This window comes from Eulemur rufifrons, chromosome 16 (assembly GCF_041146395.1).
Source record: "Eulemur rufifrons isolate Redbay chromosome 16, OSU_ERuf_1, whole genome shotgun sequence".
Lineage (NCBI taxonomy): Eukaryota > Metazoa > Chordata > Mammalia > Primates > Lemuridae > Eulemur > Eulemur rufifrons.
The window spans coordinates 58,761,880-58,789,264 of NC_090998.1; the positions used below are offsets into that span (position 1 = coordinate 58,761,880).

Genomic DNA, 27,385 nt, shown 5'->3' on the forward strand with positions numbered 1-27,385 from the left:
AAAATTTTTCAAGTTCAGAAAAAGCTGTTTAGATGAGCTATCGTTATAAAAAAAAAAAAATAAAAACCAGCACAGAATGTCTAAAGCAACCAAAATCATTTTGAAAATAAAGAGGAAAAAAACTATTATAATTGGTTAAGGATTTCCAGTAGTAAGTTAAAAATCTCAGGAGAGGAATGGATAACACTACACAAATAACAGTATGTGTTCACATTCTAAAACCTTAACGCTACCTTTTCAAAAAGGAAGCTCTATCACCTCTAAACATGAATCCAATGTTGTTTTATTAAGAGCAAGAACTTTAGAGACCTTACTCTAATTACAATCCAGTTAGTCCACCCTCACTATCAAAAAAAAAGTCTATCCCAAAAAATTAACAGTAATTAGCCTGAGGTATTTTAAATGTGGCTCTCCAGTCTCAAACTTAATGGCATTTTTTTTCAAAAAATGGTCTTATTTTCCCATGATCCCTACAATATTTGCTACAGTATGATCATCAAAAATACCTGAAAAAAAAATCCTTGGACCTTTTGAAATAGTTCATCCACCCAGAGCCACACAAAGATCTGAAAGTGTTGCCTGCCCAGATCCAGAATAGAGGTACTTAACCTTTGTTTTCCAGTTTAATTATCAAAGCATGGTATGAATAAGATGCTGAGTATCACACTTGTGTTACAAAAAGGCCCAAAATCTTGAGCTTTTAATGAGACTGAGAAACATTTCATGAGATTAAACTTAATAAGCCTTAACAAATCTGTGAGGTAGTTAGGTAAACAGTACTACCCATTTTAATACACAGTAAACAGAAGCATGGGTAAATGACATACTTCAAGCAATAAGAATTAGTATATACCATAGAGGCTTGGGGCCTTTTCTCTAGTTCTAAACTCAAAGAAAATTAAATTTAACTTTTTAAATTTTTCGTTTTAAAAAACCATCACATCATTTAAGATTTTGTCCTTTTATTTTTTAACACTTGCTTATTAATAGATGTAGTACCTCTTCCAAAGTTGGTACCCTTTTCTTCAGTAATTTGGTAAACTGGGTACAACCCTTAATTCAAGCTACGCCTCTGCTTCTACCTGAATTAGTACAAAATTAAGACATTATCTTGTAAGAACTAAAAGTGTATTTGACAATTTTATTTTAGGCTGCAAAAACAAAAACAAGCAAACAACCAACCAACAACAAAAAACTTGAAATAGGCTTGACAAAAGATGTAAATTCTTCCTTTCCAGGGAAGCAGAAGGCAGACCCTACCACAAAGAAAAGATACTTAGTTAATGGAGGTTAAATTTAAAAGTACAGTTAAATAATATCAGGCTAACTTTTGGAAAGCCTAGGTTTTATTCACCTCCCTGTGGTTCTAGTAACTATATTACGAGTTAAGTTTCTTTATAGTTAACTATGTCACCTAAAATATAAAAATCCAGTAACAACCTAACAATTATCGGGTATGGTCTTACTGGAAATTCTTAACCATATAGTTGATTCACCAATTTTTTTTTTTAATGATGAATTGTCTTAGTTTATGTCACTGCATTTCTATAACAAAGTAATGAAAGGCACAGCTAATGCAAGCAGACTTAACTCCATTCAACTAACAGCTGAAGAAATACTTTGGTTCTTCAAGGAAAAAATTAGGGGGGAAAAATGTGTTTCATTTAACAGTTACTAATTTTAATAGCTGTACTCCAATAGCTACATGACGAAAATATTCCAGAAGAACCAAACTATGTAGCAATGAATGAACATGCGTGAAATAACTTGTGCCTTCAACATACCTGGCAGAAAAACCATAGTTAAAATGCTAGGTGGAACAAATTGGTCTTTAAAATATCAGTTCCTGTTCTTTAAAAAAAATTACTGAGTCTACCAAGAAAATACAAAAACATAAGGCTGTAAGTAAATAATAGTTGTGTTTAGGCTATTACAGTGCAGATTATCCTCAAGGCCACATACATCCTGCTTCACTGCTGCTTGCACTCTGCTGGATTTTGATCCTTCTGTTAAAGGAAAACAACAAGTCAATCTATCTTCTTCTACCTGCTTCAATGAATTTTTCAATAGTAGTTAACTACCTTAATTATCACAGTATCTCACTGTTTTGTCAAAGATTTCACCAAATTAAAGAAATGGTATAGGACATAGACAAGGATGGCAAATTATTTATTCACATATTAGCAAGTCACTGAAATCCTAAAGTCCAAATTTTACATTGTTAAATTAACTCCATAAAATGACACACTATCCCAAAATCTTTAAAAAATAAAATTACCAAGCAATTTATGTTAGTCATATTATCAATTAGTTTTGCCTTTTTATAGATCAATTATTCAAAGATACTAATTCCATTCATATTTAGCTATTAAGAGTAATTTACACCTGCTAGAATATTTAATTTGTTTTTATTAATAAATTACCCTTTCCTACTTGCTAAGTTAAATCATCATTTGAATATTTTATAGCATTAAGCAAATGAATGAATGCACTAAAGAGAAAACCGATGTTTCAAATGAATCATGATGATATACTACATACTTTGTGGAAGATAAAGATCTCTACTAACCCTGATATAACAAATTCCCAGGAATAATAGACTGGGACTCTAAAGGACTAGAGGAATAGAGGTGGTTGAAGAATTTAACAGCACTGCTCCCCAGTTCCCAAACCGTCCTGCATTCAGATCTTTTAGAAACTGACATTTGTTCATAAACTTTCCTTTGGAGGAAAAACATACTAAGAACCCAACCATTAAACTTTTTTAAATGCTTAAAAACTGTTAAAAAAAAAAAAAAATACCCAAGATAATGTGCCATTAAAATAGAATCCTAGAGTTTACTTAGCCTGAAACTATAAAAAATACAGTCAGATCCAAAACAATGTTTCTTAGGAAAGGTCCATTAATATTATGTGTACTGTTAAAAATGCCAATGGGATTGGAAAAAGAAAAAAAAAGTTATCCGGTCAATGGGCTTTATTAAAGACCTTCAATGGGAAAAAATAAACTATATTCAGAAATACCAACTCTTACTTTAGCCTGCCTTAAATTTAATAGAAAGCAGCACTAATTTTGCTCACCTTTGGGTCATAGTCTGGATCATTTTCCTCATCTCCTTCTTCTTCCCCTTCCTATATTAAAGTTCAAAATGCATCCATGAAGTAGGTACATAGTAGGAAAAATTGGCTTATAATGTATGGAAAATTTAATACAAATTACTCTAGGGGCCAACAGATTTTCATATTACAGAGTTCGATGATAACAATTTAATCTGAAAGCTTCTAATATGAAAAATTTCCCAACACAACTTGAGACATCCAAACAGCTTTTATTGAAAATATTTACTGCAGCCAACGTTGAAAAAGTTTACTGCAGCTTTTGACTTCTTCAAAGAGCTGATAACCCTGCAGCAGAACAAAATTATTTGAAATAAAAAAATGTTGCTGAGTTTTGCAATTTATTTATTGAAACCTTATACATACATTGTTTGGCTGTAGAATTCTAAAATCATATTTTCCAAAATGTTTTTATCCCAAATCACAGAATAATGATTATAGCAAAAGAATACATAAGTCATTCAATTCACTTCTCAATGTGTTAAACACACAGAATTATTTGCTCATTTGGTAAACATTACCTCATCCGCTTCTTCACCTTCTTCATCATACTGAAAGGAAAAACAGCATAAGTGTGAGTGAATGTAACAAGCATTTGAGAACAGTATTAGTAACATGCATCAACTGTATAAACTAATATCTAAAAAGAGAAATAATACTTTCCCATAAAGTAACTGATTATAAAAAGCCTATTCTAACAATTGCCATTTAGCAATAAGGATATGCAAAACATTTTTAAGGACAACCTAAGTTCTCCTTAATCATTACTTAATATTCTCTTGGATAAAAAAAAATTCTTAGCCTCCTAATAAATGGTAAAGCACTAAAAAATGTCCTAGTTCTGTGTGGTCAAAGGTAAGAGCATAACAGACCTACAACACTAACCAAACAAAAGTTATACTAACGCAGAGTAATCTTCCTATTAGCAGAAAATTTAAAACTAAGATAAATGAATCCAAAGATCCTAAGAGGATCTACTTAAAACTCAGAAAAGCTATCTACAGGGTCAATGATTAGCCTAATTTTGAATTATTCTGTATCCTGCTTTTTAAAAATTAATTCTAACCTCTTACCATTCTGATTACTATACCCTCACCAAATTATTTCTTTTCAGGATTCAAACTCACTCACATCATCATCATCATCTTCAATAGCTTCTCCAGTGAAGTATAACACTGATCTTGGGATTATACGTTCACGTAAAAAGTGACCAATTTCAAAGTCCGCAGCAAGGATAGCTTCAGCGTCATCATCCTGTTTTTAAAAGGAAGACAAAAGCACAAAACTTATGAATAATTTTGTTATTTAATTTGGCATATGTGAGACTCTTTAGTTTAAATCATATGATGAAGAGAAGAAACCCAACCTTTTTACTGTCATTTTTAAGTTTAGCCTACATGCATGTGATCAAGAAATCATCTATATGCCCTAGTTTTACAAGTTTTTAATAAAATGCAAGTCAGCAGGCCAGTGTACATACTACGTACATGTGGGGAAATAAAAATTAGAACTGGTTAGTTTTTTTTGACTTAATAAAATATAAAAGCAAATTTGTTACATGACTGCAATTTTTAAATTATTATTGAAAACATCGAATGGAGTAATACATAGAATCTCAGGGCCAGGCACAGTGGCTCATGCCTACAATCCCAGCACTTTGGAGGCCGAGATGAGAGGATCACTTGAGCCCAGGAGTTCAAGACCAGCCTAGGAAATAGTGAGTTCCCCATCTACAAAAATAAAAAAATTAGCCAGGCCTAGTGGCACATGCCTGTAGTCCCAGCTACTCAGGAAGCTGAGGCAAGAGGATGGCTTGAGCCCAGGAGTTTGAGGTTGCAGTTAGGTATGATAACACCACTGCACTCTAGTCCAGGCCAACAGAGATACCCTGTCTCAAAAAAAAAAAAAGAATCTCAGGCTTTCATAAATAACAACATTAGGTACTTGGCAAATAGAAGGACATAAAAGGCCACAGAGGATCACTTCATACTTCCTAAACTATACTTTCAAGTAGCTGTACAGTTTTAAGTCTACTTAATGCCAAATGACAATGACAATACATAAACTCAATCTACAATTTCCATTTAATGGCAAAGCACAACACAGAAATGGTTCTGAATACTAAACAATGAGTACACCATCTGTGAATTCAATGAACATTTACTGTGTCATCAATATAATCTAATAAATTAAAAAGTACAAAAAGGGAGGAGAGGTGAATTCTAAAGGAAGACATTCAAATCCCGAGGTAGAGGTTTTCAAGACTGTTTTGTCACCATCAATATTTAGTAACAAACTAAGAAAAAGAACTTGAACACCAGCTCCAACCCATCTATTGACATGAAAACAGTGTGAAGCTCTATCACTCAAAATAATTCTTACCTAAAATTTATACACTGCTTTATACTCCCATTTTTTATCCCATAAAAGGTTATTATTTTGAACTAAGTGCCAGTTATTACTCTTTTCAGACAGAAATACTTGCCTTTTGCAGATCTGATCTAAGCCTTAGGCAAGATGATTCCAATTCAGAAGTATTCAAATTAACATAATTTCTAATTATATATATGTATAAAACTAGTTAAACTCCCTCAGTTAATTTAAATTCAAAAACCTGACCAAGAGAAAAACAAATTCAAAACATACCTAGCCTACCCTGCCTGTACAGACCTTTTTTGAGGTGGCTCGTCAGTCCAAGCTACATGGTAGGCACATTTCATAATTCTTTGTTATATGCCACATACCTAAACATATATGGCTATAATATACAACAATATTTCTACTGTAATAACAAATACAGGAAAGAGTTCTAACCATAATATGGCTAGGAGTTTAGTATATAGTATAAATGAATACATTCTGGTTTCATTAAGGAAGAAAACAATAGTTTTGAAAAGTTAACTCCTTCAGAGAAACATTTACAAGTCTCAAAAGAAAAGAAAATCTTTAACTTTTTTTTATTTCACTGTCTCTCGGTAGAGGCAGTAACATCACTTTGAATAGAACAATTTTCAGATCCACAGAGGTCTACCCAGTGCATTGCAGGCCTCAGAACACAATGCTAACAACAACCATCCCCTCTCCACTTTTGAGGACTGACCAGTGCTTTAACACAGTAAACAATAGATAACAATTCAACTTACCAGATCTCCACTCTCAGGAACTATAAAAATAGAGAAGAGAAATTCAAATGAATAAGAAATTAAATAAAGCTTATTACAAAACCACCATTAATACCCAAACTAAAATAGTACTTACCTTCAGGAGGTGCAAAAAAATTAAAGAAAGAGTCATTGGAAACTGTTTTAGTCACAGTACGAACTGTCCCACGTCCCTTATGTTTCTGCTTCTTCTTAATGGTTTTCAAAGTGACATTCTTTCCTTTTTTCCAGTCTATCTGGCACCTTGCAAAACAAAGGAGAAAAATCTTCTATCACATTTAGCACATTTTTAATTGCTAAATTTTTAGAAGTAAATGTTATATTTAGATTTCAAATTTTAGAGGGGGAAATTGGCTCAAATGTTTTCTGTAGCAGTGTAAAGGGGAAAATTTTATTTCTAAACAAATGTTTAAAATAAACATATTTAGAATCAGCACAAACACACAGTATAATAAATTTAAAGAGGCACTCCTTTGTAAAAATATATGTTATAGTCATGGGCCCAAGGAGAAGTGTAGTAAAATGATGAAGCACTTCTCAGACAACATTTTTCCCAAAAAGTCTGGAGAGAGACTATGCATATATGTAACTGAAAATAACAAGCGTCACAAATCTAAGTACAACAAAAACTGACATAACATTCTGTTTAAGTAGTAAAATTAAACTCACCCTGTACAACCCATAATTTCTGGTCCATCAAAAGAAAAGGGATCAGAATCATCTGGTTCTGACCTCATCCTATATGTCTTTGTCAACACTTCATTTGTGAAATATTCATTCGGTTCAAAGTGAAATTCTAAGACAAAACTCTTTAAAAGAAAATAAGATAAGAATTAAATTCCTACATCATAAATTTTGCCTATGTTTTATTAAATAAAGCTTAATCTGTGGTTTTTTAAAAGCATATATAAAATTCAGAAAACATTATCATGTTTTTTCTACTCTAACCCCAAATTATGTTAAAAGCAAAAAGAGGTAGAAATTAACTAGTAAAGTTTAGTTTCCATTTACAACTAAAGTAATAGTAATTTGTAAAGTGATTTGTAACATGTTTTCACAATAGGATGGGCACATCTTAACTGACCAAGTCTCCCTTTCTCCCTACTTCCCCCACGAAGGGGGCTTTTTAATAGTAGACTAGAACCTGAGCTTGACACAGAAAAAGCCCAACCTTAAAAATCTACAGCCTATACCTACAGTAGCTTTGCCCACAGCTGACATAAAATACTGGTGGTTTGGGGAAGAGGTTGTTAGCTGATCTTTCAGCTGATCTACTCCTCCTACTCATGGGGAAGTAGAAGCCCTCTAACATCATCTGTTTTATAACATTTTCAGGCACATGCCTTTTAATACAGAATAAGTATTTAATTTTTCTTGTTCCCTTGTCATTATTTTTACCCACTTTAATCCAGGATCAAGGATTATATTTCGAAAACAGTTTATGTTCAGAGGGAGGAAAGGAATAAATATCGTGCCATTAGTAACATACAAATACTTATTTACTACAATGAAAACAGTACCAAGTATCAACTTCTTATCGTCTCCATCCCTAACCCTTGAATGGTCACTTCTTTTTAAAAAGGACTATTTATCTACCTGTAAGCACCTGCTATAAAATTATAAATATTTCACAGTTCTTTTACCATTGGCTGGCCAGCATCTGAGAACTTCACTTTAATATCTTTCAAGTGCTTCAGAATAGGTTCATCATGTTCCTTCAAATTAAAAAATAATAAAAATTAGTATCTAACATGGCCTTCTAGGGTTTGTATTCTGTTACTACAGACAGTAGCTGAGACATAATATATTTTTAATAAAGTTTTAAATAATTATTATAACTTTAAGACTTACTCTCCAGATTATGGTTTCTACTGAAGCTAGCTTTTACTGTGCGTCTACTGTCATTGGTGGAAAAAAAGTGACCAAGTAGAGAACTACACCATTATATAGGCTGAATGGGCTAAAAAATATAAAACCAAGTCTGCATGGTTTTATATTTGCTTTAAAAATGTTTCCTGATTGTAATTGCTACATTTTCCAGCCGCTTGTTCCTTTCCTCCTGCCTGATTCTTTTCTACTTTGTTGAAGAAGAAATGCAATAAGCAGTAATTGTGTTGAGATCATTTATTTTTCTCAATGTAACTTCCAACAATCACAAGACAGGGCAACAGGTACTACAATACAGATGGTAGTGGCTCAAGAAATACTTGGAGAGGCACAGTTTCCCAAAGAAAGTGACATCTGTGATAGTTTCACAAAGAAATGTGACAACTGTGAGTGAATTAAACATCTTTATAGTATTCTTTTAAAATGTAAATTTCTCATGGAATAGTTTTGGTTTCAGACTAAAAAGCTCTTTTTGGGAGGAGCCAAACAATTGAAAACTAAGATTGTCTTCCCCATCCTAAGCATGTAAAGACAGAAGGCATAGGGCTATGAGAAAACACCAGTTAATAATGAGTAATTATCAATGGAACCATTTTATTATCTAATTTTTGAAAATAACTATAATTTATTTGATTACATTAATCAAAGCTGTAATCGTCCTCCTACAGATACTAGCTCTTTCAAAAGTAAGCAATCATTTTAGAAAGGTCAACACTGAAGAGAACAGTCATCACAGCTATTTAAATTTCAAAAGTTTACCCTTGAGGTAAACGGGTGTTCTTATGAATAAAATTACCTGAACCATATCACTGAGCAAATCAACATTCTTAAAAACAGTCAACCAAAATTCAGGAATTCCTTTAGGATCTTCTTTTTCTTCATCCTTTTTCTCATCTTCAATCTTGGCCTTTTCTTTTAGCTCCTCCTTGATAAATGACAGCATACATTATTGAATGCATGGATTAGACCTCTCGATAAACTCTTGTAAATCCTCTTAACTTACATGCAGTGGCAAAAAATATAGAAACCCAGAAACCCACAGATCACCAATTATAACTTTCAGCCAAAGAAGTTTTAATCTGATTGTGTAAACACTGCTGTTACCCATACCAAACCTTATTTTCATCAGAATTACTGCTACCACACCCCTCTAAAAAGAATCACTAGGACTAAGAACTATAGGAAAAATCATTATAGGAAAAAAAAATGAAAACCTTCATGAAAAATGAAGACTTAAATAAACAGGAAAAACAAAAGGAAGATTAACTTAACTTTGTCCAGTGCCTCGCCCTATGGTGTTTTTAATCAAAATATTATATCCTCTTTATCAACCAACATTAACTAACAAAGCTACAGAGCTGGGTCATGTAACATAGCACTGAATCTGTGTCATAGTTCTGCCATTATTCTTTGTGGTCGAGTCACTTAAAAGCCTTCATTTCTTCATTTGAAAAATGGGAAAAATCCTATGCCTATCATCATGAAGTTCAAAGGAAAAGCTTATATGAATTTATAAACCTTCAATATTATTAATACTTAAATACTGTAAAAAGATAAGAAAAAAATGATACTGGGTAGATAGTAATAGGTTAAGCAGTGGCTTATCTATACTATCAATCTTACAGAAAAAGAAAACATTTCTTAGGTATAATAATACCACTGATTATATACTGTTATAGCCTATCACCAAATGCTAACACTTCTGACAAAACTCTCAAGATTTTTATCACCTAAAAGCACATTAAAAGTTGATACTGACAGAAATTTCGTCTTCTTCATCTGGTTTCCATTCACATTCTTCTTCCGTAGGTTCATAAATTGCATTAATAATCTCAAATCGCTAAAATGATTAAAAAAAAAAAAAAAGGCTTGCATGAAAACACTGGCATCCAACCTAAAAACTAGTGGTTTCTCATTAAGGACTCCTATAGATTTAATTAATGTATATCACAACCTTAATTGCTATTGATAGCTTTCCCAAGTATCTCTAATAACCATTTCAGTGAGAGGTCTAAAGACTAACCACTTGCAAGTTTGTTTATATTTCCAGAGCTTGTCTTCTAGAATGTTAGATAAATTAAACAAAGCAGTAGAAAACATTTACCTTGTCAAATAGAGGCTGATAGAGAGCAGCATACTTCCTTTCAAGATCATGAACTTCCTCATAGAATTTGGCTTCTATCTGTGCACATTTAACTTGAAGGTTTTTGAGAGCATTCACTCGTCTTTTAACTACCCTAGGCAAGCTGAAAGGTTAGAAACCAGTTACACAGCATCACAGGAAAACAGAAGTCACACTTCCTTTATCATATTGAAATTGAAGCACAAAAGTTAGTGAATGACAGGTATATTCAAAGTAATTAAAATCCAAAATAGATATAAATATATTGATCCACTGACCATAAAATATTTCAAAGTGGAAATTTAACCAAAGTATACTAACAATAAAATGTAAATCATATTGTCAACCCTCAAAGTGTAATCAAGTTCAGTGTTGGACTTGTCATTGCTGGCATCTCAACAATAAAATACAAACAGCTTATCAAATTAAAAGTCATGGACTGACCATCTTAACCCTAACAATGGTTGCTTGGATTTTTCTTTTTTCTTTTTTTTAACATATATATCTCACCTGTACCAGTTATTATGAAAAAGGAGGAGGGGAGGATACGTATATTAGGGGAACTGCGATGCCCTACACCATTATTTTCTATTTTAGTTTTCATATTTAATTCGGAATTTGAAACCACATAAGAATGGAATATATTATGAAGAGGGGACATGGATTTTTAAAATAATAGCTTTGTTGAAATATAATCCATACATCATACAACTCACTATGGGGCACTGATTTTTTAAAAGGTTATACACACTAGGTTATAAGTCCCTTGAAGAATGAATACACTTATAAACCCCTCTACCACCCAAAAAATGTTGACACTAAAAATTCACCTAACTTTAGGGAATCGATGTATCAGATACAAAATCCAGGTTAAAATATGCTGCCACAGATAAATTTTTGTAAACCAAATAATTATTATGATTATTAGAAACAAAACACCTAAAGATCTCAACTTCTTTTCTCACAGTTAAAAATAAAAAACAATGTTCTGTCAAGGTGGTGAACTAGCATGAGCTTCTGGCTTCCCCTGCCCAACCCCCAGCCCCTAAAACTAACCCCAGAAACTTTAGAACCAAGAAGGAAACAACTATTTCAGATACACACACCCCTATAAGCAAAGTAAGATTTAAAGCTGTCTTTGGTACAGGGTGAGCTGCAACCTGGGGAGCCGAAGGGATAACCATAGTAGGTAGCAGTGAGGACAAGTCAGAACAAGGCATTGCTGCAAAAAAGCTTTTTAAGCTCAGGTCTAGCCTTGCAACAATCATTGTCTTTCCCCTTCACCCTTCACAAGAGCCCAGTGTCAGGGTTCCTAGAATAACATGAAGAGTTGATAAAACCTTGACTACCTCAGAGCCCTCAAGCATTCATTCCTCCACCTTATCCATTCTGGTATAATGAATTACACAACCAAAGAGGCTTACCTCCTCCCAAAGCAAACCAAGAAAACTGCCTGGCATTGAGAGCTCTACTTAGGCTCATCTTGCCCCCTTCTTAAACTCCATGGGACTGTCACATACCACAGTCTGATCTTGATTTCTCCCCTAAATACCCATTATTAACTGTATATTGCCCAATGTGCCTGAGCTCAAAGGCCAAAATAACTAGACTTCAAGAGTATAATTTCTAAGAAAGAGTGAAATAATCATTAGCTGAAGCAGCATTTAGACAGAATTTAAACAAGAATGTAAAATATATTTAGAGATGAGGAAAGATAATATGAAACAAGACCAAGAAATCTAAAACAAAGTGGGAATGTTAAGTATGGAAAATACAGTAACTAAAATAACCAACAAATAGGATAAACAGGATAGATTCAACTGAAGAAAAAGTCCATGAGGTTGAAAAGTTCTCCCAGAAAGTAGCATGAAAGACAGAAAATAGAAAATCTGAGATATGGATGACAAAAGTAGCAAAAGGTGACAGAGAAGGGGGAGATTATCTTAAGAAGTGAGAATGACAAATTTCTAAGATTTAAAGCAATATGAAAATCTTTACCCCAAACATATTAATGAGATTGATGAATATCAAAGACAAAAGAAAATTCTAAAGGGGTTCAGTGAAAAAGAGCAAAGAATCTACAAAGGAAAAGGAACCAGACTAACACCAGGCTTCAAAAGAAACACTAAAAACAAGAAAAAATAAATTGTCATTTTTAAGTTACTTAAGAACTTTCAATTTATAATTTCATAGCCAGTTACATTATTATTTAGATATGAAGCCAAGATAAAAGTTTTATCAGGTATACCAGGATTCAGGAGGTATGGCACAGATACTCATTAAATTATTAAAACCAACTTTTGAAAAAGGAAAAAATAACCCACAAATCTAGATTATATAGAATTACAAAGTATGGGTCTGATCAAATATCTTGGTAAATTTCACTGCTGTCTTGAAGGAAAAAAAGAGGACCAGAGTAAGTACATTTATAAACAATACAGATATTAGCAAATTTAAGAAATCAATAGAGATAAATAAACTTAGGTATTAGGTTATACACCACTACCATAACAACAACAAACAGAATGCATTAACTTTGGAACAAGAAGACAACTTGATCTATCCAATGCAAAGCAGAAAAGGACTAAAAAGAGAGCCAATAAATTTAAATAAATGTATTTATTTAAAAATAAATTAAAAATAGAGAAAGATGGCAGCAGGAAGTCCAAAAACAACACAACATACAACTTTCAAGAAATATAAAGAAGCTGAATTTACTAATAAAGAAGCCAACATTCATATCAATGGAAGATACAAAGATGGAAAAAGACATACCAGTTTTTTTTAAAAAAAAAAAAAGAAGCTGAGATATGTATTACAGTATCAGGCAAATAGAATTTATGCCCAAAAACCTGATAAAATACAAAGTAAGACATTACATACCTATCAGTAAAATGGAACAAGAACAAGATATGTACATCACAAACATCATATGCCTAATAATATGGCTTCAAAATCTATCAGTCTACAATTGATAGAAATATACCGAGAAACTAATTAAAGATTTTTAATATACCTTTCCCAGACAAGCAATCAATCAATTAGCAGAAATAAAGAGAGCCTGAATTAATACAATTAATAAGCTAGAGCTATTAATTTCAGTACATAGATCTTCACACACAATATTTACACATTTATAAAAACAAGAGTATTAAGGACATAGATTAAAAAATAAAAGTCAAATGAACTTAAGCATTCAATTTTAATTGGAAAGAAGAATAGAACAAACCTAAGAAAAGAGGAAATGATAAGCCAGAAATCAGTGAGAGCAGCAACAAAGAATAGGCAGAAAGAAAATCAAAAGCGAAATCAAGAAACATTAATAAGATCCAAGACAACTAGTAAAACAATGTAAAAAACAGAATATAAAAAAAAATCATATTTTTAAAAATATCATGAAACTATGATCAATCTAAGGTCTAAATAAAATGCATGCAGGTTTAGAATATAAAACTACAAAATTGACGCAACTTAAATAGACCAATAAGTATGTTTAAACAAAAAGAAAAGAAAAAGAACTATATAGCCCAAAACTTCCCAGGACCTCTAGTTCCCAAACTCCAAAGAACCAAGTAAACTTTTAGCAGAGTTCTACCAACCATTCAAGCAACAGTTAATTCCTACCTTATACAAGGTGCTGCAGAAATAAGAGGAGGGAAAAAGTAAAAGCAGCCCAATTCATTTCATTCAGCAGTTAAAACTTTAACTCCAAAACCAGTTAAGTATTTACCATACCTTCAAAGTTTCTTTATGTAGACCTCACTAAGGTCTACCTATGGTTAGGTCAACATACCTGCACACATGCATACATATGCACACACAAGCTCATTTCACTAATGAATAAAGACCTAAAATATTAACTACACAACTCAATTGTGTAACAATAACACATCCTGATTAAGTTTATTCCAGGAATGCAAGGCTAGTTTGATATCCAAAATATATATTTCCAAAACATTTACTTACTATTTGCTTAATAGGAAAAAGTTCAAAAGAGCATCTTAATCCAGAAAAAAAAAGTCAGATTAAAAAAATAGTAAAAAGGCACAGAACTTGGCCTGGCACAGTGGCTCACGCCTGTAATCCTAGCACTCTGGGAGGCCAAAGTGGGAGGATGGCTTGAGCTCAGGAGTTTAAGACCAGCCTGAGCAAGAGTGAGACCCCCGTCTCTACAAAAAATAGAGAAATTATTCAGGCCTGGTGGCACATGCCTGTAAGTCCCAGATATTCGGGAGGGTGAGGCAGGAGGACTGCTTGAGCCCAGGAGTTTGAGGTTGCTGTGAGCTAGGCTGATGCCACAGCACCCTAGCTCAGGCGACAGAGCGAGACTCTGTCTCAAAAAAAAAAAAAAAAAGGCACAGAATTTAATGGAGAGATTGTATATTCATTCCCAATACTAATGGAAATAAAACAAAGATGACCATTTCTAATGCTAACGTTTAACACAGTACCATAATGTAACATGCAAGTCCTGGCCAATGTTATAAAGAAAAATAAGTATGTGGTGTGATGTGGAAGATTAGAGCTAAAACTGCCATTGTTAGCTGAGAAGATCTTGGGGAGGAGGGGTCAAACAAATTGTTACAATAAATTTAGCAAGGTTACTGGATTCAAGATCAACTTTAAAAGAAAAAGTCAAAAGTACTCCTCTATACATCGAGAACCAGAAAAAAAGAAGATACTATTCATAATAGCAACACAACTAAAATATACAGAAATTAACAGATTAACAAATGAAGAAAATGATGAAACTATAATAGACACAGAATGTCATCTGAATAAATACAAGTATATGGATGAAACAATATTAAAGGTATAATTCTCTGTCAATCTAAAAATTCAGTGTAATTCTTATCAAAATTTTAGGGATTTTTTTTTTGTTTGTTGAAAACCCTGATAAACTTAACTCTCAAATATGTGGGATAAAGGTCTACCTATGGTTAGGTCAACATTAAGATCATAGTTTTGGGGGAATTGGGGAGACATGAACAGAAGCAACTTGCCCTGCCAAATACTGACATACTATAAAGTCATAGTAATTAAGTGTGACAATGACAAAAGAAGAGACAAAAAGACCAATGAAACAGAAGAGTGCAGCCTGTGCTCGCTTCGGCAGCACATATACTAAAATTGGAACGATATAGAGAAGATTAGCAAAAAAAAAAAAAAAAAAAAAAGAAGAGTGCAGCTCAAAGACAAACATAGGTGTTTCTAAGAACTTGATAATGCAATAAAGTGGCACACAAATAAATGGGGAAAGAATGAATTGTTTAGTGAATAGTGTTATAAAAACTAGCTCACTAAGAAATGAAGAGCGGAAAAAAGGGAACTGGATGCTTACTACACCAAATACAAACATGGACTCTATATGAAAGGTAAAACTAGGCAGTAAGAAAGACAGAAAGAACTAGGAAGAACTTCTTAAACTTCAAAAGCACAAGCCACAGGGCAAAATATTTTACTAAAATAAAAATTAAGGATTTCTGTTTACCAGGACTCAATGGGTAAAACAGAAAATGACACAACAGATTATTTACAATGTCTAAAACTGGTAAGGGAATTACCATCCAGAATACGTAAGGACTTCTACAAAACATTTAAAAAAAAGGTAACCCCAGTAAGAACAAAGGGTGCAAATGGGCAACCTAAAAGGCTTTCACAAGCATTATAAACAGAACATCAAAACTCATCAGAAATCAAAAAAATACAAATAAAACAAAATGAGCCCACACGTCTTAGAATGGTTTAAAAATGAAAAAAAAAACCTACAAAGCTGGGTGATGCCAATTGTTGGCAGAGACACAAAGATAAAGCAACCTTCATGCACTGGGTACAGTATTTCTGGAAATCACACTAAGTGTGCTTAAAGCTTGCACATCCTATAAATAGCAATCCCACTGCCGAGTACATACCCCAAAGAAATTCTTACACATTCCTTAAGAGGGCATGTACAAGGATATCTGTCACTATAGAATTTACACTGACAAAGATAAGAGTCCATCAAAGGAAAAGCAGATAATAGAACATAGTGAAAACACACTATGGAGAACTAGGCAACATTTAGAAGCTACTAACTAGATACATATAAATAGCAACCTGAATGGATCTTAAAACCATAAAACTGAGTTTAAAAAATTATGTAAGCTGAATAAGGCTATTATTAATGATTTATATCACCCATGAATTACTAAGAAATCTGTATTTCTTCTGATTTTGTGCATTTCTAACAAACCTCTAAACAAATCTCAGAAATGCTTAAGATCAGTATACTTCCTATGGACTTGAACCAAAATAAACTTTAAAAGACCAATGTAAACAGGTGCTATTAAGAAAATTTTAAACTTCCAATAATCCTATTTTAGATGCTAACAGACATTAGGTTTCCACTACTATGTATATAAATCCTAGATGGTCTTAAAAATAGATACACCTGCAATGTTGATTATAGAAAGATAAACAAGGGCTATGGAAAAGAAGAACTTGTACCTTTCAATGTATCCTGTTGGTGTTTCTACCAGACCATCAAGTCTTTCTTGAAGGGCTGCAAGAATCTGAGGATTTTGCATCATCTGAACAGTCAGCTGACGCGCTTTAAAAAAAAAGGGCATCAAAAGAAGGATTTTATGAAAATGTATTATGCTTTTTTAATAGGACAATCCAATCTCATGAAGTTTTCCTAACTGGCCTATAAATTGCTGGTATATATGAGTAGAGATGGGCAGAGCAAACTAAAGAAAATACACTCTAGGAAAACCCAATGTCCAGTAATAGTTCAGATTCCTAATGATCTTGTAAAGCATGGCATTTCTCAAGGCCACTACCACAACCACTATGAATATCCTTTCTCTTCCTAGTATCTTGTGTTCACCCACCTTGCATTTTGGGAAGCTCAAAGCTTCATCCAGATGCCTATCTATGACTTGTGACAGTCTTTTGAAGGCAGATAATACATAATACGTATCAGAAAACTGTAAATATAGTGATAGGTTTAAGCCTGGGAAAAAGATGAAATGAGTGACCTGAATGTTTATGCTTAATGCTTGTGTAGTGTAATTTCTGGGTATATGAATAATGTTAATAGTTGAGAGGGTCAAAGGTGGTTAACTGAGGCCAAACAAAACTTGGTTATTAGTGGCCTTCAAAAAGTATACTCAATCCAAATATAATCTAGATTTATACAAAACAAATTATGTTGCTATCTTCTCTTCTTCATCAATACAGTTATTATACAAAATTGCTATTAATTTTCCAAATTATGTTTTTAAGGGTCAATTTACTTCTGATATTAATTCAATTAGGACGATGTACAGCTGTGATAACCAACATGCATTTAGAAATATCAATATCAGTTATTAAGGATACAGTCCTGTATTTATTTAAAGAAAATGTTGCAAAATAAAAGCTGAAGCTACAAGTTCAGAAGCCTTTTCACAATTAACTTCCATCTAGCTTAAAAACAAAAAGTTAGGTCTTCTGGTACCTTAATATTCTTGGCCCAGATCTACAGGGCATAACCTAAAGCAGTACAATTCTCCACCACCACTATCCTTTTAAAAATTATCTGCTAAATTTTGAATGATTTTTGCCAATATTTAACAGATAAGGAGTTTTTGGTTTGTTTGGTTGGTGGATTGAGGGAGTGGATTTTTTAAAAGACAGACATACTACATGTTTTCTATATATTAAACACTAAACATACTGTTTAGAAGCACCACCAAAAATAACCCCATCACCATCACCTGTAACATTTCTAAATTCAGACAAAACTCACGGGTAGCTAGCTGGCTAACACAGCTACATCATGTCACTTCAGCAGTAGTGACTCTCTCTCACACACAGAGACACACACACACACACACACACACATACACGTACTAAATTGGATGTCTGGACCAGTGGATAAAGTGGACAATGAACAAGGGTCCAAAAAAAGGGAATGGTACTTATTACTACCCTCTAGAAGACATATGCCAGCAGCCTCTGGCTCCTGAAGTAATTTAAAATAATACCTTTGATTTTTGTTTCTTCACCAGTTTCTTCTTCTTCTACTTCTTCAACATCATCCAAATCTTGATCAAGTTCACACTGTTCTTTGCTACAACATCATAGTATCACACCAAGGTTCAAAATGTACCAATAACCAAAAAAAGTTATAGAAAAACTTAAATTCATTTTCTAAATTAGTATGCCTCTTTCAAAGGTATGAAATAGGAAATTCAAAAGGTAACTCAGTTTTCTAACTCATATGTAAACAAGTACAAATTGCAACTACTTAAACCTTCATTAAAAGCAACTGGTCAAATATAAAGTTCATACTTTTCAAGCTTTAAAAATTTGATTTGGTAGGTTTTTGGGGAATGTCATGTCAGGAAATATGTACTTTCTACCTAATTTCCATTGATTGCATTCTTCCTTCTAGTAAAAACATCCTCATTTTATATGGGATAGCAATACACCAAGCTAAAAGTCTACACTTCCTAGTCTACCTTTTAAGCTAGATCTGGCTATATCCTATGCTTTGGCAGCAAGATAAAAAAGCAGAATATAGAAGTTTGAGGAAGTATCTTTATAAAATGGTAGACAGCTAGGAAGCCTTTTTGATCTTAATCTCTCCTTCCCTCCCATATAGTGCTGGCTAGAGCTCCAACAACAAAAATGGACCAGGGTCTCCTAAAGAATGGAAGTCACTAGCTAAGGATAAAGGAGTTAGGAAAAACAGAAAGATACCGGATCCCTGATGGCTGTCGAGCAACCATATCAGGCTGTACTACCTTTGGACTTTCCTCCTTTTTCTGTACTTCATAGTGGAGATATGGAAGAACAGTTAAGGAGAAGACCTCTGAGCCTACTTCTTACTTAAGAGGAAAGCCAGGAAGATGGTACCATTGAGAGAGAAGGTAAAAAGTAATAAGATAGCATCCTTCCCATCTCATCTTAAAGAATTACCAAAAATCTCATTCATTGTTGAACATGAGATTACATCCAGCATTAAAAAGGGGGATAGGCCAGATGCAGTGGCTCATGCTTGTAATCCTAGCACTATGGGAGGCCGAGGTGCAAGGATCACTAGAGCTCAAGAGTTTGAGACCCGGTCTCTACAAACAATATAAAAATTAGCTAGGCATGGTGGCACGGTCTTGTAGTCCCAGCTACTCAGGAAGCTGAGTCAGGAGGATCACTTGAGCCCAGGAGTTTGAAGTCGCAGTGAGCTAAAATGCCACTGCACAGGAAAGGGAGGCGGGGAGAGATAAAGATACCTAAGTCGATATATAGGGTCATCACACAATTCCTTCTGGTTATTTTACATTAACATTTGGATAGAGCTTCAGTTGCTTATGTTAAACAGCATTTAAAAAATTAATTTTCATGTAGGGACAAATACTAATGTTCATACAGGGACAAGTACTAGGGGATTGGTTACAGGAAATCCTGAGGATACCAAAATCCTCAGATGCTCAGTGTAGAATTTGTATCCAACCTATGCATATCCTCCCACATACTTCGAATCATCTCTAGATTACTTACAATACCTAATACAATGTAAGTACTATATAGTTGTAATGCTATATTTTTAATTTGTATTTCTTATTATTATATTACGCTTTATTGCTTTTTTCCAAATATTTTCAACCTACAGTTGGCTGAACGCACAGATGTGGAACCCATGGATGAGGAATCCACAGATTTAGGGGGCCGACTGTAGTTATAACAGTGACTTTATGTGGCCCAAAATGCCTACAATTTTTACTATCAAGCCATTTACAGAGAGAATTTATTGACTCCAGTTTAAAAAACAAGAATTCCCTCTTTCTCCCACCTTCACAGGGCTAACAAGCATCCAAAATTAAATAACAGGGGAGGGGGAAATCAAATTGTCACAACAAATTTATTCTTTAAAAAAAAAAAGTTTAGGCCAGGTCTCTTCTGCAGGGAAAATTCGCCTCTACTGTTTATGGAGTAGATTTTCTATTTAAAAAAAAAAAAACTTTAAAACAAAATGAAGGCCGGGTGCGGTGGCTCACACCTGTAATCCCAGCACTCTGACAGGCCAAGGCAGGAGGATCACTCGAGGTCAGGAATTCAAGACCAGGCTGAGCAAGAGCAAGACCCCATCTCTACTAAAAAATAGAAAGAAATTATCTGGACAACTAAAAATATATATAGAAAAAATTAGCCAGGCATGGTGGCGCATGCCTGTAGTCCCAGCGACTTGGGAGGCTGAGGCAGGAGGATTGCTTGAGCCTAGGAGTTTGAAGTTGCTGGGAGCTAGGCTGACGCCACCGCCATCTAGCCAGGGCAAAAGAGGGAGACTCTTGTCTAAAAAAAACAAAAACAAAAAAAAAGATGAAGATTCCAAGGCTAACATGGCAGATCGCATAAACTCATCTGATCTTAATCTTTCCAAAATCCCCACTAAAATTATAATAAGGGAGTTTTTGAACAGGCGAACACTAAAAGGCAAGGAGATAAGAGTAACAAAATTGTCAAAGCTGGAAAACAGACAAGTAATAATCAATTTCATTGAGAGAAGTGAAATCTATGTTAGCAGTGGGGAATGTTGAGAACCAGCCCAAATGTAGAGTCTGCAAAAGGATAAGAACTGGTAGCACCAGGTACACTTATAAAACTAGGGGTAGGGTATGAAGGTAGTTAAAATAAGAAGGACTAAGTAAAAACTGATAATAAGTTAAATCTTTAGATCTCTCCCCCAACCCTAACAAAAATATCGCAGTTTTTTCTCTGGAAAGGGTAAAACTCAGAACTTCAACTAGGGGATAACAGACATTTAAGAGTATCAAAGATACAGGAAAGGCTATGTACACACTCCAATGCTGAATGCAGAGACCTCTCCCTAGCTACCTTCTCCCAGTCTGGCTCCCACAATACTAAAAATCAGATCTTTACTCAGATAGTGTTTACTGGAGAATCTACCAACCTAGGAAAAAATACCATTCTGACATTGGGGGTTCTCATAACAAATGCCCAGTCTGATGACTACACTAAAATCCCAAATTAATAAGTCTCCCCCTCCAACACTCAAATTTTCCAATCAACTTTTTTTAAACATCCCTCAACTACTCTTACTCCCACCCCAGCCAATCTTAAAGAGCAGAAAACCAAGTATTGTCTCATACTTGAGGAAAGCCTTTTGCAGAGACTAAAATACAAACAAGGAAAAGAAAATTTAAGAGCAAATAGACCACATAAGAGGAAGAAATATCCAGAGAAAAGACATTACCATCAAAGAAACAAGAACAGGATGCAATAAAAAACAGGAACAGAGAACAAAGGAGCTCTTAGAAACTAAAACAATAGAAATTTTAAAGCCCCACAGAAGAGTTGAAAGGTAAGATTCTTCAGCTCAGTGCAGAAAGAAGAGCAAAAAAACAAAGATGAAAAATAGGACAAAAGAAAATTAGATCAATCTAACACAGAACATCTAACAGGGGGAGCTCCAGAAAAAGAAAACAGAAACTAAGCAATCAAAATAATTAAGTCAAGAACATTCCCTTCGAAAGCCACTGAATTGCTTGACTGAAAAGGTCTACCAATGAATGTCTGAATTAAGAGAAAAAAACAGACAAAATAATGTGAAAACTTCAGAACTCTGAAGCCAGAGTAGCTTCCAGAAATATATACACTGTATATTAAAAAAGGAATTATCACACATAAATGATCAAGAATTATAATGACTTTGGAACTTCAACACAGCAATACTGGAAGGTGACAATGGAGCAATGCCTTCAAAATTCCAAAGAAAAATAATTCCCACCTTTGAATTCTACACCAAAACTATCAAGCAGAGTCATTTTTCAGTCATTACATATCTCAGAATAATTTACTTCACTTGTACTCTTCCAAGAAGTTACTAAAGAACCAAGAGTAAACATGGGCTATAGCAAACAGCAAACCCAAGAGAGGAGAAAACAAAAGGAAACCTGAAGAAAACAGTAATACTTGTATCTGTTGACCTTGTGCTGAAGTTTTCTGCCCTCCCACCTCCATACCCTGATGCCTACCACAGCTGTGGATAAACCATATCATCCTCCTCACTCCCAAGCATTTTATTTTAACACAGGCTACTGTAAAATTACAAGCAACAAATATTGTGCAGCTCATCCCATTCTCCCTGACTATATTTCTGCAAAACATCCACCCACGCTAGAACCCTGTCACATGCCAACTTGATTAAACTGATGTTTCCTAGGATGCATGACCTAGCTCAATGACTACTCCAGAATAGGTCCTTGTAAAGACTTAGGAAAGCTGAAGCCAGACTATGATCCAGGTAGTCTCTTTTCCTTTTTATTATCCTATCTTGGAGCCTTCAACTAACAGCCGTAATATTGCTTTACACATTTAAGTTTGTGACTGCTATTCAGATTTTCAAAATTAAACACAGACTGAGAATTTATAGGTGGTAAAACTCTAAAGACAAAAGCCAAGATAGTGCTTACACCTCTAGAGAAGAAAGGTGGAAGATGCAATTGAGAATGGGCACACAGGGCTTCTGATAGTAATGTTCTATTTTTAAATTATACACAAGTGTCTTAATGTTGTTTAAACTCTACATACACATTTTATACACATCTTATACATATACTATGTATGATTTGTTATAATGTAAGTAGTAAAATCTTTGGAAAATACATATATGGTAAAAAGGATCCACTATTGTGCTCAGCACTTTCCTAAAAATATATACTCACAAATGATTTACTATATTTATGACAATAATTATATATATTTCAACTTGGATACACTGTACCCAACATATTAATAGGTACTAAGCATTAGTTATTACCATACATTTTCACAATACAAAATTTGTACAGCTGCTAAGACTTAATTACATCACAGTACAAAGTGATGTCAAATCTCTGAAAAAGAACCATCTGCCACTTACTTGTCAATGTCTGCCATGTTGTTAAGATCTCCAAATACCTATGGAGAAAAATATCAGTGTTAAAAAAAAGTACTATCATTTATTTAAAACCTGTAAAAATATTTAAAGCCAAAACTCTTCAAATCAATACCATGTTGAAAACCACCCCAAGTAGAAATGTATATTCCCTTTAAAACAGCATCAGTGTTAAGAATTAGAAAAACTCACAGAACATATAACGACTTTCTAAAGTCACGAAAAATAATTTTTTCATAGAGTACTGCTTAAAACAAGCAAGTTACCACTAGGCTTTTTGAATCTATTGTATTAGGACTATGATAATAGCACCCTTGGTACAGAATCCAATATCTGCTATAATTATAGGAAAGGAACACAAAAGGATTTTTATTCAAATTCTTTTAACAATAATGGTCAGTTTTTGCTTACAATTTTAGGCTACTTAGCATTTCAGAACAAACCCCTTCATAACAGTATTCATTTTTTATCAAATTCATGTTAAAAAAGAAAAACCTACTGCCTACTTGTACTTATTATGCCCCCTGGAGATCTGTTTTTAAAAGGCTTAATAATAATTAATCCCTGCATCAAGTATCAGCCATTTAAACTATTTCATGACAGTCTGGAAGCTCTGGTCCCAACCTATAGCAAGTAGGTCTTCCCTGTCTCTTCAAAGGTACCTGTACCTCTTGTCACATCACTGATAACCACCAACATTCTCATCCTCTCCCAGATAAGCTGGCACGTTGTAAAAACTTTTGGTTATAAGACCTGAATAAATGTACTGTTAGGTTTGATCAGAGCATATCCTAAGTTCCTTCCTACTAAAAGATTAGTTATTAACTTAGAGAATACTGCTTTTAGAAAAACAAAACTTGGGCCAGGCACGGTGACTCACACCTGTAATCAATCCTTGCACTCTGGGAGGCTGAGGCAGGAGGATAGCTTAAGGTTAGCAGTTTTAAAGTTGCCATGAGCTAGGCTGATGCCATGGCACAGCACAGCACGGCACTCTAACCCAAGTGACAGAACAAGACTCTGTCTCAAAAATAAAAAATAAAAAGAAAAGCAAAGCAAAATTTAAGGTGAATGCCAATATTCAGGCAGAAAAATGGCCGAATGCCATAAATAATCTACAGATTATGAGAAAAATACAGGTTAAAATAGAATCCCACATTAAAATTATCTTTTAAAAATGAAAATCATAATACATACACATAAAATCCTACAAGATTTGATTACTCTCATATCAACATACTTAATATATCCCTATTACCTAACAAAGAGGTAAGAATAGAAAAGATTGATATTATCAGTCAAATGTTAATATTTGGGGGAAGTATTACTACTGATCCAACGTCTATCTTTTAGATAAATTGGCCGGGCGCGGTGGCTCACGCCTGTAATCCTAGCACTCTGGGAGGCCGAGGTGGGCGGATCATTTGAGCTCAGGAGTTCGAGACCAGCCTGAGCAAGAGTGAGACCCCGTCTCTACTAAAAATAGAAAGAAATTATATAGACAGCTAAATATATATATAGAAAAAAACTAGCCGGGCATGGTGGCACATGCCTGTAGTCCCAGCTACTCGGGAGGCTGAGGCAGGAGGAGGATTGCTTGAGCCCAGGAGTTTGAGGTTGCTGTGAGCTAGGCTGACGCCACGGCACTCACGCTAGCCTGGGCAACAGAGTGAGACTCTGTCTCAAAAAAAAAAATAAAATAAAATAAAAAAATAAAATAAAAAAATAGATAAATTATAAAGAAAATATTTCTTCCCGATATATCCTAGTCTATTTGTAAGTATGTTTTATCTGTTTTAAATAATCCCTACTAATACTGAATTTCTCTAGTGATGCTTGGGTAATTAGCCAGCATTTACAAAATGTTTAGCAAATAATTATGAATACTAATTTAAAAATAAGAAAAATATTGAATCTTATTTATCAAAGAAATGCAAGTGGGGTTCCAGTTTGTCTGTCAAATCTTCAAGGATGTTCTTTTAACACAGGGAAAATTGTTCTTATATCTGGCCAGTGTTCCTATAAACTGTTAACTTTCTGGAGAGCAATCTGGCCATAGGAATATCAAAAGGCTTAAATATGTCCATCTCCAGCCTTAGTTATTTACTTATGAGAATCTACCATAAAAAAAATTATAAAGAATCTAAGGCCTTTGCTTTTCGTGTTCGCCTGGTGAATAAGTCTTGCACCTCTTTTCGCTCTCAGCTCAAAGTTTTACTTCTTCAGAGATGCTTTCTCTAACCTGCACATTCCAGTTAAATAAGACTTCTCGGTCATACGCACTCCTATAAAACTCTATTTTTTTCCATCATAAGATATCTCAGTCTGTAATTATAAATTAGTGTGACCTAAGGTCTGTATTTCTCAACTGACCAGACAAGATCCATGATTACAGAGAATTATACCTGCTTTTACCAATTGTAGCACTGTATTCTTCTTCAGAGAAGTACACAAAGCTTGTGTTATAAACTTAGTACTATTATGCAATGTGCATACAATGGAATGCTTTGTATTTTCAAAAATGAAGCAGATCTCTGAGTTGATAACAGAAAGAACACCAAAGCAAGGCATAGGATGTATGGTAAAATACATATGAATATGTATACTCATATATGCACATGCTTTCATATAAAAAAATCTTTCTGGAAAGATACATCAGAAATCTAACAGTAGTTTCCTATAGGAAGAGACTGTGGGGAAATGAGAACTTGTTTTTCATTCTGCATTACATTTATGCATGGGTTAACAATGGGGATACGTTCTGAGAAATGTTTCACTAGGTGATTTCATCACTGTATAAACATTATAGAGTGTGCTTACACAAACCTAAATGGTATAACCTACTACACATTGGCTATAACAGTATAGCCTATTGCTCTAGGCTACAAACCTGCACAGCATATTATCAAATATGGTAGGCAATTATAACACTATGGTAAGTATTTGTGTATCTGAATGTACAGTACAGTAAGTACATTCAGGTACAGTAAAAATATGGTATTATAATCTTATAGAACCATCATCCTATATGTGGTCCACTGTTGACCAAAATGTCGTTATGCAGGACATGACTGTATTTGGTTTTCCAATACTCAGAAACTTATTTAATAACAATTTGGAATTTGCTGGGCTGAATATAGTGTCTAGTAAATCTAGCAATTGTCAAAAATGTAAAAGAGGCTGCATGTAGCAGCTGACATCTGTAATCCCAGCAATTGGGAGGCTAAGAGTTCAAGACCAGCCTGGGCAACACAGACCCCATTTCTACAAAAAAAATTTTAAAAATTAGCCAGGTGTGGTGGTGGGCACCTATAATCTCAGCTATTCCAAAGGCTAAGGCTTGAGCCCAGGAGTCCAAGATTACAGTGAGCGATGATCAGGCCACTGCATTCTGGCCTGGGTGATAGAGATACAAAACCTCACCAGCTTCCAAATTCAAATTTTTGTTTTTGTAACATTTTAACATGTTCACAGAAGAATGATTACACTGCTATCCTCAGTGTCCACTCTGCAGTGTTATATTTAGAGTCACAACTTTTTTTTTTTTTTTTTTTGCTGTTGCCCAGGCCAGAGTGCAGTGGCACAATCATAGCTTACTTGAACTCCTGGGCTCAACTGATCATCCTGCCTCAGCCTCTGGAGTAGCTGAGACTACAAGAATGCACCACCTCCCCCGACTAATTTTTTTTTCTTGAAGAGACAGGGTCTTGCTATATTGGCCAGGCTGGTCTTGAGCTCCTGGACTCCACTGATCCTCCCACCTCAGCCTCCCAAAGTGCTGGGATTACAGGCGTGAGCCAGGGCGCCCAGCCCTGGAGTTCAAACGCTTAAAATGAAATTATTTGTCTTTCTTAAAGAGAATCCAAGACAGACCAGGATGGCATTCATCTCCCCACTGATGCCTACTATAACCTGTCCATTTTGGCTAAATTGGATTTCTTGGTTGTACACTAGGCCCAATTTTATAGTCACATTACTTGGGTTGACATCAGCTTTATAACAACCTAACTCAGGCAAACAACTTCTGACCCCATTTCATGATCTATAAAAAGAAGGAAAAAAATTTTCCCCCACTGGATTACACTTAAGATTCAAGGAGCAAATCCATATAAAAAACTTAACCAATGTTTGATACCTGGTAAGTACTCAATAAACATAAGCTATGTTTATATATGG

General features: G+C 34.3%; 1 protein-coding gene across 4 annotated transcripts in view; it reads right to left on the minus strand.

Moving 5' to 3' along the window:
* Nucleotides 1-1,145: 1,145 nt before the first annotated feature.
* Nucleotides 1,146-27,385, minus strand: part of NAP1L1 (nucleosome assembly protein 1 like 1) — a 30,527-nt gene continuing 4,287 nt past the window's right edge. For 2 of the 4 annotated variants that reach the window (XM_069489306.1, XM_069489305.1), the window contains 13 exons: nucleotides 23,195-23,232; nucleotides 10,270-10,411; nucleotides 9,925-10,005; nucleotides 8,962-9,090; nucleotides 7,922-7,993; nucleotides 6,948-7,087; nucleotides 6,376-6,521; nucleotides 6,261-6,280; nucleotides 4,249-4,371; nucleotides 3,639-3,668; nucleotides 3,082-3,132; nucleotides 1,935-2,006; nucleotides 1,146-1,256 (listed from right to left, as the gene is read on the minus strand). In XM_069489306.1, the coding sequence (XP_069345407.1) occupies nucleotides 1,971-2,006; nucleotides 3,082-3,132; nucleotides 3,639-3,668; nucleotides 4,249-4,371; nucleotides 6,261-6,280; nucleotides 6,376-6,521; nucleotides 6,948-7,087; nucleotides 7,922-7,993; nucleotides 8,962-9,090; nucleotides 9,925-10,005; nucleotides 10,270-10,411; nucleotides 23,195-23,211 (987 nt within the window). In that variant the 5' untranslated portion in view covers nucleotides 23,212-23,232 and the 3' untranslated portion in view covers nucleotides 1,146-1,256; nucleotides 1,935-1,970. Of the gene's footprint in view, nucleotides 1,257-1,934; nucleotides 2,007-3,081; nucleotides 3,133-3,638; nucleotides 3,669-4,248; nucleotides 4,372-6,260; nucleotides 6,281-6,375; nucleotides 6,522-6,947; nucleotides 7,088-7,921; nucleotides 7,994-8,961; nucleotides 9,091-9,924; nucleotides 10,006-10,269; nucleotides 10,412-16,773; nucleotides 16,877-18,296; nucleotides 18,383-23,194; nucleotides 23,233-27,385 lie in introns of all 4 variants that reach the window. The other 2 variants (XM_069489304.1, XM_069489303.1) reach the window with 2 other exon arrangements.